This window comes from Adiantum capillus-veneris, chromosome 1, assembly GCF_014529385.1.
Source record: "Adiantum capillus-veneris isolate H3 chromosome 1, ASM1452938v2, whole genome shotgun sequence".
Taxonomy (NCBI): domain Eukaryota; kingdom Viridiplantae; phylum Streptophyta; class Polypodiopsida; order Polypodiales; family Pteridaceae; genus Adiantum; species Adiantum capillus-veneris.
The window spans coordinates 134,837,823-134,851,492 of NC_140931.1; the positions used below are offsets into that span (position 1 = coordinate 134,837,823).

Consider the following 13,670-nt stretch of genomic DNA (forward strand, 5'->3'; position numbering starts at 1 on the left):
GCGGAATAGGGTCATCAGACAGGAGATATGGCATACATATATTCAGAGGACATGGCGCAGGCCCACAGACACCCTACCTCCTAAAATGCTATATTACTATGAGCATTTTCTGAGGTTCTCAGAGCAGGGATTCATTGAGATTCCATCATACATGCAAGAGTACATGCCACACCGACTTCGGGTCAACATTGGCCAGCTACGAGTGTCATCACATCAGCTAGAGATTGAGAGTGGCAGAGCCAGAGGCATACCACGAGAGGAGCGTACATGCCGGATTTGCCAGACGGAGGTGGAGAGTGAGGAGCATTTTGTCATGAGATGCCCAGCATATACAGAGCTGAGAGAGAGATATGGCATTGGAGACTCATTACAGCAGCATATGATAGGCCGAGAGCAGAGGAGGTTTGGCCAGTTCCTGGTTGCGGCTTTAGAGGTTCGAGAGCCAGAGTCAGGATAGCAGGACACAGACTACCATCACACAGTTTTTCCGACGAGCAGGACCAAACCCCCCCACACTACCTACACAGAGTAGAGGGCTTACCCTTCTGCAGGCAGAGTCTCAGAGGGCACGTCGGAGACCGAGGCTCCCAGGATATAGGACACATGGGTGTCACCAGAGGGAGATCTCGAGGATACTAACCTTACACCATCAGTATCTAGAGCAGAGTCATGTACCAGCACCAGGAGATCCAGCATTCCAGAGATACCTGAGCAGGCCACCACCGATGTACCACATTCTCTACCCTACATATGTTGCTTGTTTTTAGATACCCTCCCTATCATCTCATGGTGGTATCACCTTGCAGCCCCTAGTTGAGCCTGATGATGCCTGAGCACACCTCGACACGAGGACCCACACTATACATTGTACACCACATGCACCACCCTACCACACCCTCTTGCATAGTATAGGCTCATTTCAGTTTGTACCCTTTTTTTATTTTCCGATGCCTAGAGCATCAACACATGTATATGATATTGTCTCATAGGTCGAGTTCGGCCTTTCGAAGACGTTAATAAAGCTTTCTTTCTTTCTCTCTCTCTCTCTCTCCCTCTCTCTCTCTCTCTCTCTCTCTCTCTCTCTCTCTCTCTCTCTCTCTCTCTCTCTCTCTCTCTCTCTCTCTCCGAAATACAAAATGGGCTGCATGAGCGGTCTTACCGATGAGGCAGTGTCTATCTCAAACAGCCGTGCTTGCTGAATGCAGAAAAAGCTGTGGGTACCAAGTCCGCTTGGCACTTTTGATGGGGCTTGAATGATAGATGTATGTACATAGGGGGGCATAGATCAAGTGGCTGCATGATCCATGCCAAGGAACCTGTTTGTTCCGGATATTTTACCTGTAGCTGCAGTGACGATGTAGCTCTCGTCTTCTAGTGTGAGAACCAAGTCGCATTGATCCCCACTGCTTCTTGGAAGCTGATTTTGTTTGACTTCGTGCTGATTGCTTCCTGGATGGCGACGAAGGTGAGCTTACCTGCTTGTTGAAGTAAGGTACATTGCAGAAGGTACCTTTTAGGCTTATTGAGCACCGGTCCATCCCTTGACCAAAAAGATGAAGCCTAGCTGATAACTTCCTTGGCATACAAACCAAGGTTTTCCTGAGACAGCCGGAGGGACAATCCCATTGATACCTTGAAGCTTTGGCATACTTCAGGACTTGATTGAACCTGAAAGTTCGGATGTGAGTCTTGCAAACTTGAGGGCAAGACTTGAAGTAGGTAACTTGTAGAGAAGAAGATTGGCCGATCCGCTTCTGTTCCTTGTTATCTGCTTGAAGCTTGTCGCTGGATTGAGCCTGATTGCTCACATATATCTGTGTAGTTCTGGAAGAACTTCGACTTGTTCTGACGAAAACAAACCTGAGAATCACTCATCTTGGGTCTTCGTGTTTTCCCTTGTTTAGATCCGCTGTGATCTTGATAAAGGGTTGAAGCTCGGTTGGAAGAAAGAGGGTTAATGGTGGGGCTCTTTCTCTTGAGCCCGATGTGGTCGCACCACATTCCTTTTCTTGTGTGCCCTTTGAGGCTCCATCTTGAGCCGAATGTTGGGCTTGGTTGCATGTGTACCTGTTGAGGCTCCTGTCTGAGCCGACTGTAGGTGTACTCTTCATGGTACCTGTATGGCTCCTTGTGAGCCTGATGTAGGCGTATCTGCTGTTTTTACCTTGGAGGGGCTCCTGTTTGAGCCCGGATGTAGGTGTCTTTGCTTGAGGGTCTATGCCACCGTCGGGGTGGACATAGCATTGATTGCCTTCTTCTGTTGAAGATGTGCCCACTCTGATTGGGCTGATGTTGGCTTGCGTGTATGAGCAGTGCTATCTCGTAGACCGTCACTGCGAGAGGCATCACTCAACCTCCGGCCTTCTTGAGAGGGGACCTTCCTCATGTGGCTCTTGCGTTGAGCCGTCTTTGTGGGGGGCTATCCCCGAATCTGTGTGCTAAGGAAAAAGATGCATGGCCCGCCCGCTTGCAGGCCTCCAGCTTCGCTGTGGTGCTCGGTCCACCACTTCTGGGTCATCCGGCTTCACGGGTTTGGTTGTGCTCGGTCCACCCAAGTCGAGTTGGGTCCCCGGCTTCGCTGGTTGGTTGGTGCACGGTCCACCCGAGTCGAAATCGGGTCCCCGGCTTTGCTGATGCTAACTGGCTCTTACTTAGCCTGATGGTCTGCAGGCACCTGTCCTGCTTGTGAAGATCCTATCTTTGTGTGTTGTTGGGGCTCTTATGGTAGCCTGATATTCGGCAGGCACTTGTCCTGCTTTTGAAGTTCACTTCGCTGCTTTGAGGCTCTAGATGTAGCCTGATAGTCCGCAGGCACTCGGTCCTGCTTTTGATGATCTGTTTGTTGGTTGCTGCTTGCGTCTGATTGAGTTAGGGGTTGTTGCCTTGTTTGGCTCACCCGCTGATGATTGGGGCTAGGATCTGGTCTTCTTGCCTTCACCTGCCGATTGAGTTCTCCTCAAGAGGTACTCTCGACCTCACGCTGATATAGCGCGGCCTTTCCCTGCTGGCTAGTCTTTGCCGATGATGAGGAGGGCCTTCCTTGGCTCCTACCTCGCTGCTGCTGTTGCTGCTGGTTGGAGGGGGCTGTCTAGCCTGACCTCGAGAGAGTCCCACTGGACTACATGCTGGGGGGTGACATCTCGTTGTCTCCTCACGGTGAAGAAGCCTTGGCTCTACTCCTTTGCTCTGACTGCGTCGAAGCAGGCCTTGGTCATCTTAGGATAAACTCTGGCTGGTGGCTGGCTGCTTTGTGTTGTCTTACGTCAAGTCACTGCGTCTCTGAACTGCGCCCAACACAATCCAGGAGATACTTAGAAGGATGAGCAACCCCGTCCCATCCCGGGTGCTTTGTAGCTCGTGGCTTCGTTGTGTCCTTTGTCTTGATACATTTTGTGGTAGCATCCTTGTACCTGTCCTACTTCCTCTGAAGTGGTCTCAATCCAGTCCTTAGGTTCCTGCCCCAAAGCTGCATGAGGGTGGAGTATTCCTAACACGCCCTCCATCCACGGCGCTATTTGTCCCGATTTCTCACGGGGGCTTGCCTAGGTGATTCTGGTGAGAGCTACACTTACATCCGCTGCTATGACGGCTAGGTTCCCAGGCCTTGGCCGCTGAACTGCTTTGCTTTTCTTTCCACCTGTGATGTCTTGAGCTGGAGATGCCGTCCAAGATTGATTGCTATTTGGGCTCAAGGCCCTTGTAGACAACTGCACTTGCCGTCGATGTTCATGTCAAGGATCACACTCCCTGTACGTCTTCATTCCTTGTACCCTTTAGCTCGATGATGCTGGGTTTCCATGTTCTGAACGAGGGACAGCCTGTCACGCTGCCCGTGACCCTGCCACAGGGGTCTATACGCATATGCTGCATTCTGAAGTTGAGCCACTGCCACTGTGACTCTGAGCCTGTGCCACGCAAGCTTGAAGTGCCAGTGCTAAGTCACCTCGCTGCCCTTGTTGACAGCTGAGGCTATATTTGAATGAGTCGGTCCCTTACCTTGGGCCGCTCTGCCTAGCCTTACCAATACCAGGTTGAAGCTCAATGGTTGATAGCCACGATTGACTCCGGTCCGCTTACCTCTTCACAAGGTGCTTGTCGACTCCTGACGAGCCTGACTGATGAGAAGTTGCATATCTTGAGGGCCGATCCAACTGGAGGCCGATTGTAGGTGATTGCTGAAGGGGTACACTTTGCATTGTGTCCCCGCGGCTGCCCAATGACTAGCCGCTGCTTTGTTCTTGATTGCTGCTTGGTTAGCATGGAGGGTCTCTTCACCTAGAGCCCCCGCCGAAGAAAATTTGGAGCCGACGTATCCTGACGACTCGAAGTACCCCTGCTGGGCATGTATTCTGTGTATTCCTTGAGCCACGGTTGCGCATCTGCCGCCGGGCTTCCCACATTCCATTGGAGTCGCTTTACTTTGCAACCCTGGTCACATTCCTGATGACCCAGTGCGTTTGCATCGTTGGCTCACACATCTGTGATCATCTTGGCAGTAGATTTTGCGTACTTTGCTTTTGTTGTCCCGCCGTTGGAAATCGCGGGTTTAGGAGAACCCAAACGCCGAGAAACGGGTACTCAAAAAAGAAGTATCAGCCCTTAAACAGGAGCTTGATGATAGAGTAAGCAATGGACTAGAGGAAGGCGAATTTCAACCCTCGGTAATTGATGAAATCAAGGAAATTAAGGAACAGGTAAGGGTGATCACAGAGGAAGAGAAGCTGAGTGTGGCAAAGACATCTTCATGGGCGGAGATGATAACAAGGACACAGAAAAAGGCGGACGAGGCTGAAAAATGGATCGAGGTCGCCAAGAAAGGGAAAGGTCAAGAAACTCCTTGTACACCGACGCTTATTAACAAGACTCTCGAACAGGAACAAAGAAGGCGGATGCGAGCACTGCATGTGAGAGTGACCGGTCTCAAGGACATAAACAACGTGGAGAAAGAGGTCACAAGCCTTACATCCATGATGGGGATGGAAAAGCCTTTGCACACAAAGGCATGGAGGGTAGGTAAGAAAAGTGATGGCCCGGGAGAGTCTTCAAAGGGGAGAGCTCTCATACTACGCTTCCCCTCGTCGGAAGAGAAGAAGGAATTCTTGAGGAAGAGGCCTACTCTCAAAAAGACAGGTAATTTCCTCGGTGATGACCTGACCCTCTCATAGCTCGCACATATGAGAGAGGTAATGCCAGAGATTACAGCGGCAAGGGAGAAGGGAAAGATAGCCTTCTACAGAGATGGACGGGTGGTGATTTTAGAGCGGCGTACTGCATGACGGTGCGAGACCTATGGGACCACACTGAAGATGGCCACCTGGAACTGTAATGGGTCTATGAGGTTGGACGTGGGTGCATTTGAGGAGAGTTTCAAAGACAAGGATATTGTGTTCTTCTCAGAGACTCATCAGGCCCCTGGACAGGTAATGCCACATGTGGTGGGATACAGATGGGAAACAGCTCACAGGATAAATGCGAGATCTAAGCACGGGAGTAGAGGTTCAGGAGGAGTAGTAGTGCTATTCAGAGAGGAACTACAACCATTACTGCATATTGTACGAAGAGATGATCATGCTAGATATATGTGGGTGAGACTGAGACCTGACACAGGTCGATTCCTATATATTGCCATATGTTACTTTCCTCCCAGTACATCTATGTATGCCGCATCCAAAGGGCAGTCGCCTTTCTCTATCCTAGATGATGACATTTGGGAGTTTTCAAGGGATGGTGATATCATTCTCCTAGGGGACTTCAATGCCCGAACGGGAAACTCGCAGACAGTCTTCTACGACACCTCAGATGAGGTGCTTTGAGAGCTGGATGCGGGTGAGTTGGGGCTTGACAGATGCTCAGATGACAGAGAGCAAACGGAGTATGGGAGATACCTCATGGAAATGATGACCACACATGGATTAGCCATACTTAATGGCTTACAGCGATTTCCTGGAGCAGCCGGTTTCATATGCTTTCCACACAGACATGGGGCCAGTACAGTAGATTATGTTATGACACAACCGAGCTTTATCCCCTGCATTCAGGATTTCACAGTGGGAGCCAGGCCAGTGGGCATAGCAGTAGATCATGCTCTATTGACACTGTCCGTTAAATTTCAGTATAGTACAACCCAGACACCAGGAGGCAGGCCACACACCCGCTATACATTTACACCAGAGACTGATTTCGTTTATACAGAGGAGATCTGGGACTGTCTATTGGAAGGCACAGCTGGCAGAAATGGTACAGGCCTCTCAGTGGAGGAGTGCACCAATATACTGACTGAGACACTACATGGGGCTGCATCAATGGCATATCCACACACTCAGCCGGGTAAGAGACGACATGCTGGGAGCATGCCCCAGAATAGTTGGTATGATGAGGAATGCAGAGAGATGAGGGCACAGCTTCAAAGGGATCTTCTGTTAGGAGTCATCACTTACAAGCAGTCTCGGATTGCTTTCCGACGCCTTGTGCGATGGAAGAAGCGAGCTTACCTAGCTCAGATGGAGCGAGACTTATATCAGATGTTCTTGAGTAGGGACTCAGGAGAGGCATGGCGACTCTTCCATGAGCACTCTCCTCCCCCAGTGATTACTTCACCTGATGTGTGGGGCCAATATGCGACATCATTATATACGGTTCCGGGACAGGAACCCCTTCCAGACCCTACCAAGCCTTGCCCAACTACGAGCATTTTCTTTACACCTGAGATGGTACGAAGGGCCATCGACAGGATGAGGACCAGGAAGGCATATGATCATGACGGTCTAGTAGCGGAGCACTTTATACATGCCAAGGATATGCTGATGGAGGTTCTCGCAGTGTTGTTCAATCGTGCCATGTGTGAGGGATTACCTGAGACCTGGAGGTTGTCTAATATTGTGCCCATCTTCAAGGCTGGTGACCCTACAGAGCCTGGGAATTACCGCACTATTATGGTTGGACACACATTGGCACGATTGTATGCATCTATTCTGGAGCAACACCTAAGTAGCTGGGCAGAGGGCGAGGGTGTACGAGCAAAGGGTCAGGCCGGCTTCAGGAGGGGTTTCTCCACTCTTGATCATATTCTGACACTCAGGGCCATCATTGAGGAGGGCAGAGAAAATGGGAGACGGATCTATTGTAGCTTTGTGGATTTTCGCAAAGCATTTGACATGGTACCAAGGGCTCGATTGATGCGCAGACTGCAAGAGATGGGGGTGCCCATAGAGGTAATTTGGGGGATAATGGCTTTGTACAAATCAGTGGTGGGACATGTACGCACTCCAGAGGGGGTATCTGATTTAGTTCACTCTACTATTGGAGTGAAACAAGGTTGCCCATTGTCTCCTACTCTATTCGGTATGTATGTGGATGAGGTGTCTGATTACATTGACAGAAAGGGTGACAGGGGTGCCCAACTGGCAGGGACGTGGATCCCATTGTTGCTTTATGCTGATGATATTGTACTGATATCTGACTGACCTGAAGGTATGCAACGACATCTGGACGCACTACACAGTTTTGCAGAGGATAGTGGCCTGGGTGTAAACCTAGGTAAAACAAAGGTTATGGTGTTTAACACCACACCGCAATGGGTCAGGAGATCAGTACCTACTTTCAAATATGGTCAGGAGATTGTGAAGTATACAGATGCATACACTTACCTAGGGGTAGTCTTCACGGGGCCGAGATTTTCTTTGAGAAGAGCAGCAAAGACTAGACTAACTAGAGCCGGTGCGGCTCTGGGAGGAATGGAGAGGATGTGTTCACAAGTTCAGTTCCAGGAACCTAGGACAAAGTTATGGCTCTTTGATACTTTGGTAGCCTCTACTATGTTATATGGGGTGCAGGCTTGGGGACCTTCTATAGGCCAGGATGGGTGGAGGCATATGGAGAAGCCCCTGGTATCTTTGATCTCTCGGCTGATTAGAGCCAAGGTTTCTGTACCGCATGATATCATTCGAGCGGAATTAGCTGCCCCCCCTATGGAGATTGAGGCGCTCACAAGATCAATCTCCTTTGTACACAGCCTATGGGATACTACCAGAGACAGATATGCCAGGGTGGCTCTAGAGTCCTCCACACAATTAGCCTTTAATGGGGATACATCATGCTGGTATGCTCAGATGACATCATGGTTTTAGACACATGGTTTCACCATGGATAGGTTGCCTCCTTTTCAATACTCTCTTTAGGCACCCTTGAGGTCTCTGACACGGGTGGAGTTTAATAGACTCATCCGTCAGGATTTGATCCAGTTGGACACGAGAAGGACATGGATAGAGCCGTTACAAGAGTTGGGCACAAAGATGGCTTTCTATAGAGAGCATCTTCTCCACCTCACGGGGGATGGGTTTGTGATTCGACCTAGCTATATGGACACGCATCTTTCACATGGTTTGCGTTGTGCCATTGGCCAGATACACACGTCCTCACATCAGCTCGAGATTGAGACTGGCAGATTCAGAGGGACACCGGCAGATAGCAGAATATGCCGCTTATGCCATCTAGAGCCAGAGACAGAAGTACATTACATATGTCATTGCACAGTGTACTATGAGATACGAGGTCGTTTTCACTGTCTATTCAGAGAAGGTTTTGGGCCTCTATCTAGGGTCATGAGTTATGAGGATCAAAGATGTCTTGGGCTTTATCTACTTGAGTTACACAAGCATAGAGGAACCCTACTGAGGAGAGGTGAAGAGAGACATCCCCAGAGACAGATCACAGATTTCTTTACACTAGATACTGTACACCCAGAAGAACAGACAGAGGAGCAACCAGCGACTGTGGAGAGGTCTACCCGCACTACTGGCATTCTCATAGACCGAGCATTGGAGCTAGGGAGATCTAGACGACCCCGAAGGAGGAGAGGAGCTACACAATTTCGAAGGAGGCTACGGCAAAGGATTCAAGCCATACTCTTTTGTCGTCCAGAGTGCAGATGAAGATGGATCTCTACTCCCCTCCCATATTGTCTTCACATTGTACTGCTTAGTTTAGGATCCCGCAGTATTTATATTTTGTTATCCTAGTTTAATTTATTTTGTTAATCTGACTTTGTATCAGATACACCGCATTGTAACTTTCTGGTCTCATAGGTCACTTTGGCCTTTTGAAGATGTTAATATAACATTTCATTTCATTTCATTTCTCTCTCTCTCAAATACCAGGATCAGAGATGCCTCAGATTATACTTACTGGAGAATCGCAAACACAGAGAGGACCTCTTGAAGAGGGGCACAACGAGAGAGATCCAACAACAGCGGAAAATTACAGATTTCTTTTAGTCACAGACAGAGGAGTCCGAGCAGCCCCAACAACATAACAACACCAGAGGCACCAGTGGCATACTGCTTGATCGGGCGATAGAGTTGGGGCGGTCCCATCGCCCACGGATGAGGGGGCCCTCTCGACATCGATGCAGATTGCGATAGAGGATCCATACCATACTCGCGCGACATAGGAGCCGTCCCGATAGAGTGCCTACCTTGGAGGACATTGAATCTCTATAGCCTTCTGGATACTGATGTATATGTATATGATGCCTCGACTGTCAGAGAGCTCCATTGTATCAACTCACCCTTTGTATTCCCTTTGTATCAGCTTTCACCCCACCCCTACCCACTATTTTCTTTGCAATTCTTTGTACTTTTTGTACCCAGACTTGGTATTAGATTCACCACATGTAACCGTTTGGTCTCATAGGTCATTTTGGCCTTTTGAAGACGTTAATATTACATTTCATCTCTCTCTCTCTCTCTCTCTCTCTCTCTCTCTCTCTCTCTCTCTCTCTCTCTCTCTCTCTCTCTCTCTCTGTGCACCATCTCTCACTCTTACACAGTCCAAGATCACCAGGCTCATCCGCCAAGACCTGACCCAGCTAGACACAAGGAGGACTTGGATACAGCCATCACACGAACTGGGCACGAAGATGGCTTTCTACAGAGACCATCTTCTCCAGCTTACGGAGGATGGTTTTGTGACGAGACCCAGATACATGGACACCCACTTGTCTCATGGGATACGATGTGCTATTGGCCAGTTACGCACATCTCCTCACCAGCTGCGGATTGAGACTGGGAGATACAGCGGAGTACCAGCAGAGACCAGGACATGCCCCTTGTGTGACATGGAGCCTGAGACAGAGTTGCAGTACACATGCCGCTGCCCCATCTACTACGAGATACGAGGCCGCTTCCATTGCTTGTTCAGAGAGGGTTTTGGACCACTGTCAAGAGTCATGGGATACGAGGATCAGAGATGCCTGGGTTTGTTCTTGCTCGAGCTGCGCAGACATAGAGATAGCCCGATGAGTGGCGAGGCTAGTCTGTCTCGAAGACGGATCACAGACTTCTTCAGAGCAAACACGGGACAGCCACAGGAGCCACTCCCACAGCAGAGCTCCCTCTCGTCTCACACTAGAGGCACACTGATCGACCGAGCGATTGAGCTGGGGAAATCCAGGCGCTCACGACTGCGGAGGACTACACAGCATCGACGGAGGCTATGTCAAAAGATTCGGAGCACTCTCGCCAGGCATGCACGACGCCCGGTCAGACTACTAACCATGGAGGAGATTGATGAGATCCGCCAATGACCGATGCTAGATCTCCTGTGATTTAGCTATCCCAGCAAGCCGCCCATTTTGCTTAGTTCACATCGACCAGTCTAGAATCCCATAGTATATATCTTTGTTCTGTTATGTTGTTATTTTGTTACTCTGACTTTGTATCAGATCCACCATATTGTAACTTTCTGGTTCTCATAGGTCACTTTGGCCTTTTGAAGACATTAATATAACATTTCATTTCATTTCTCTCTCTCTCTTCCAATACTCACTGGATGCGCCCTCTATGACTCTTACACAGTTCGAGATTACCAGGCTCATTCGCCAGGACTTGACTGGACCGAGCGACTGAACTGGGGAGATCCAGACGCCCACGACTGCGAAGGACTACACAGCATCGACGGAGGCTGCATCAGAGGATTCGGGTCACTTTGGCTCAACATGCACGACGCCCGGTCAGAATACTGACCATGGAGGAGATTGATGAGATCCGCAAGCGACCGATGCTAGATCTCATGTGATCTAGCTATCCCAGCTAGTTGTTTAGTTGCTTAGTCCACACCTAGCAGTTTAGGATTCCATAGTATTTTATTTTGTCATTTTGTCATTCTGTCATTTTGTCATCTTGTTACTCTGACTTTGTATCAGATCCACCACATTGTAACTTTCTGGTCTCATAGGTCACTTTGGCCTTTTGAAGACGTTAATATAACATTTCATTTCTCTCTCTCTCTCTCTCACCACATTGTAACTGTTTGGTCTCATAGGTCACTTTGGCCTTTTGAAGACGTTAATACAACATTTCATTTCATTTCATTTCTCTCTCTCTCTCTCTCAGTCTATGAAACGAGGAAGCTTTAGCAATCTCATTTCAAGGCTTGCATTCCAACTCTAGTCACCTTTATGTTTTATGCCTGTTAGTGTTTGCTATGTTGTTATATATGAGAAAGGTGTACTTATTCACGACCGTAAAAGCAAGTGAATTTGTAATGGTTACTACCACTTTGAATTGTCTTTGCTTGAAATTGAACCCTTTTCATGCGACACTCTCTTGTCATGGAACGAGGTTCTTGCATGGACTCTAAAGCCTTGTGAAGGGTCAGCTGAATTTTTTGATCTGCCTGCTGATGCACAGGCTGACAGAAACAGAAAGGCAAAGCATGCATCACAATCCTTGTACAACTGGATCCACCGATAAAGCATTCATACGTCTCTGTAAATGGATGAATAGCTTGTGATCTACATATGTAAATTTCTGAATGAATGAATGTATAGTTTGTGATCTACATATGTACATGTCTACATGTGCATATGTTGTATAAAGGCATGCTAAAAAAGAGTGTGTGTGTGTGTGTGTGCACGCGGCATGCGCGCCCACGCAGGCACATATGTGACATGCATACTTTTTTTCTTTTCTTTTGGGGGCGGGGGGGGGGGGGCGCGGGGGCGATCTTTAGTTGAAAATGTAAAGAGCATTTTAAATGAATCCCTACATGTCTGATTTGAAGACGCTTGTGAATCATTCACGTCAAGATTGCTGAGCTTGTTCACCAGCTTATCAGTTCCTCCCAAATGAGCAAAAGCCCAATCTGGATCTAGCTCCTCATCCTCATCATCTCCTGTGCCTTCATCCTCGGTGCTCTCCTGCACATTGATGTATCAAAAATTCTGATGGTACTCTTTGCTTTTAGAAGAACAATAACCAGATGCATACAGCAAACTGAGTCCTACAGAATCTGATGGCAGAGCAATAGGTGGTGCAGGCAATTTCCACAGTTCAGACCATTGAATTCCTTGGAAAAATGGATGTGCCTTCAGAGTAGCAAATCCATTTGGGTCTGCACCTGGCCTTTTGCTGGGATCCATATCCTTTAGAAAAAAATACAGAGTTCTAAGGAACAAAGAACGCAAGTGAATAACCGTTGGCTAAGTCACATAAACGACAGGCTCTTACCAGTAATTTATTTATGAGATCCTTGGCTTCCGGAGAGAGGAAGTCTGGAAGTATAAAATCTCTAGCCATTACTTTTTGAAATGTTAAATATTCAGTAGCACATTTAAAGGGTGGCCGTCCAACTAGCATTTGATATAAAATACAGCCAAACGCCCATAGATCAGCTCTGTATAATGAAAGAAAAGCTAGATAAATTCTGAGCTGGAAATGCTACAACCCTTGGCTGCTGAAAATATGGCAGGTAAAGTCAGAAAAATCTTCGTACCCTGTGGTAACAGGATGACCGTCTAGAACCTCCGGGGATACATATTCAGCTGTACCAACCAAAGCACCACTTTTATCATCTGGAAAAATTAGTAATTAAATGAGTATTTGAAGTTCCACTGCCGCACCTCCAACTTCTTAAGTATCTTAAAACGATCAGTCCAATGCCAAAAAGTTCTAAGATCCGCTTGTGTGTGAATGGGCAATATTAGCTAGCCCACCTTTCACATTCTGTACCAGCCCATTGAAAGATCTCATAGTCTTTGCACTACCAAAATCAGCAACCTTCAGGTGTCCGTCTTTCGTCAGAAGTAAATTTTCTGGCTATACAGAGCAACAGCAGAAATTTCACTACAGTCTGAGAATCCAATGAACCAAGTGTATATGTACACAGAATGCATGGAAGCCTTCCATAAAGTTAGCACATAGAAGCTTACTTCTCCAATGTTAATGCAGGTTGAGGGACAATATTAATGCAAACACAATGATGCATAGCAAAATAAAAAATATGTTACATAAGTTTCCAAATTGAGCCTGTTTCAACACCATCATATGCAAACACAGAAAAGGCCTAGAAGCAAGAAATTCTTTGTTGTAATATTCCTAAAGAATTTCAAGAAAAACCCCACAGAGTTTTTGTCCAGGGTCCCTGCTCCGTCCAACCTCCCATGTTTCTATGCATAATTCCATCTCTGCAGCACAAGTGTCAAGCCTACATGGCCTGACACATAGCTGCTACACCGCCTTGGCCATCAAAAAGTATGTAGACCTCTATCAGCTTCAGCATGAAGTCCTATTTGTTGTTCTATGAGCCCATACAATTGGAACATGGACGCCCAGGAATAAGATAAAAATGCACGAGAAGATTTTGGTTGGCACACATGAAGGTATGTATGAGAT

The 13,670-nt window shown here is 47.8% G+C and overlaps 1 protein-coding gene across 4 annotated transcripts in view; it reads right to left on the reverse strand.

Annotated features, from left to right (window-relative positions):
• LOC147465611 (3-phosphoinositide-dependent protein kinase 1-like) overlaps nt 1–13,670 on the reverse strand; it is a 70,678-nt gene that overhangs the window by 42,475 nt on the left and 14,533 nt on the right. For all 4 annotated transcript variants that reach the window (XR_015189322.1, XM_086520911.1, XM_086520906.1 and 1 more), the window contains 6 exons: nt 12,992–13,094; nt 12,772–12,850; nt 12,507–12,672; nt 12,284–12,421; nt 12,046–12,196; nt 11,553–11,688 (listed from right to left, as the gene is read on the reverse strand). Coding sequence is in view for 3 of the 4 variants with exons in the window: in XM_086520911.1 (XP_086377037.1) it covers nt 11,553–11,688; nt 12,046–12,196; nt 12,284–12,421; nt 12,507–12,672; nt 12,772–12,850; nt 12,992–13,094 (773 nt within the window). In the remaining variant the exon portion in view is untranslated. The remainder of the gene's footprint in view (nt 1–11,552; nt 11,689–12,045; nt 12,197–12,283; nt 12,422–12,506; nt 12,673–12,771; nt 12,851–12,991; nt 13,095–13,670) is intronic.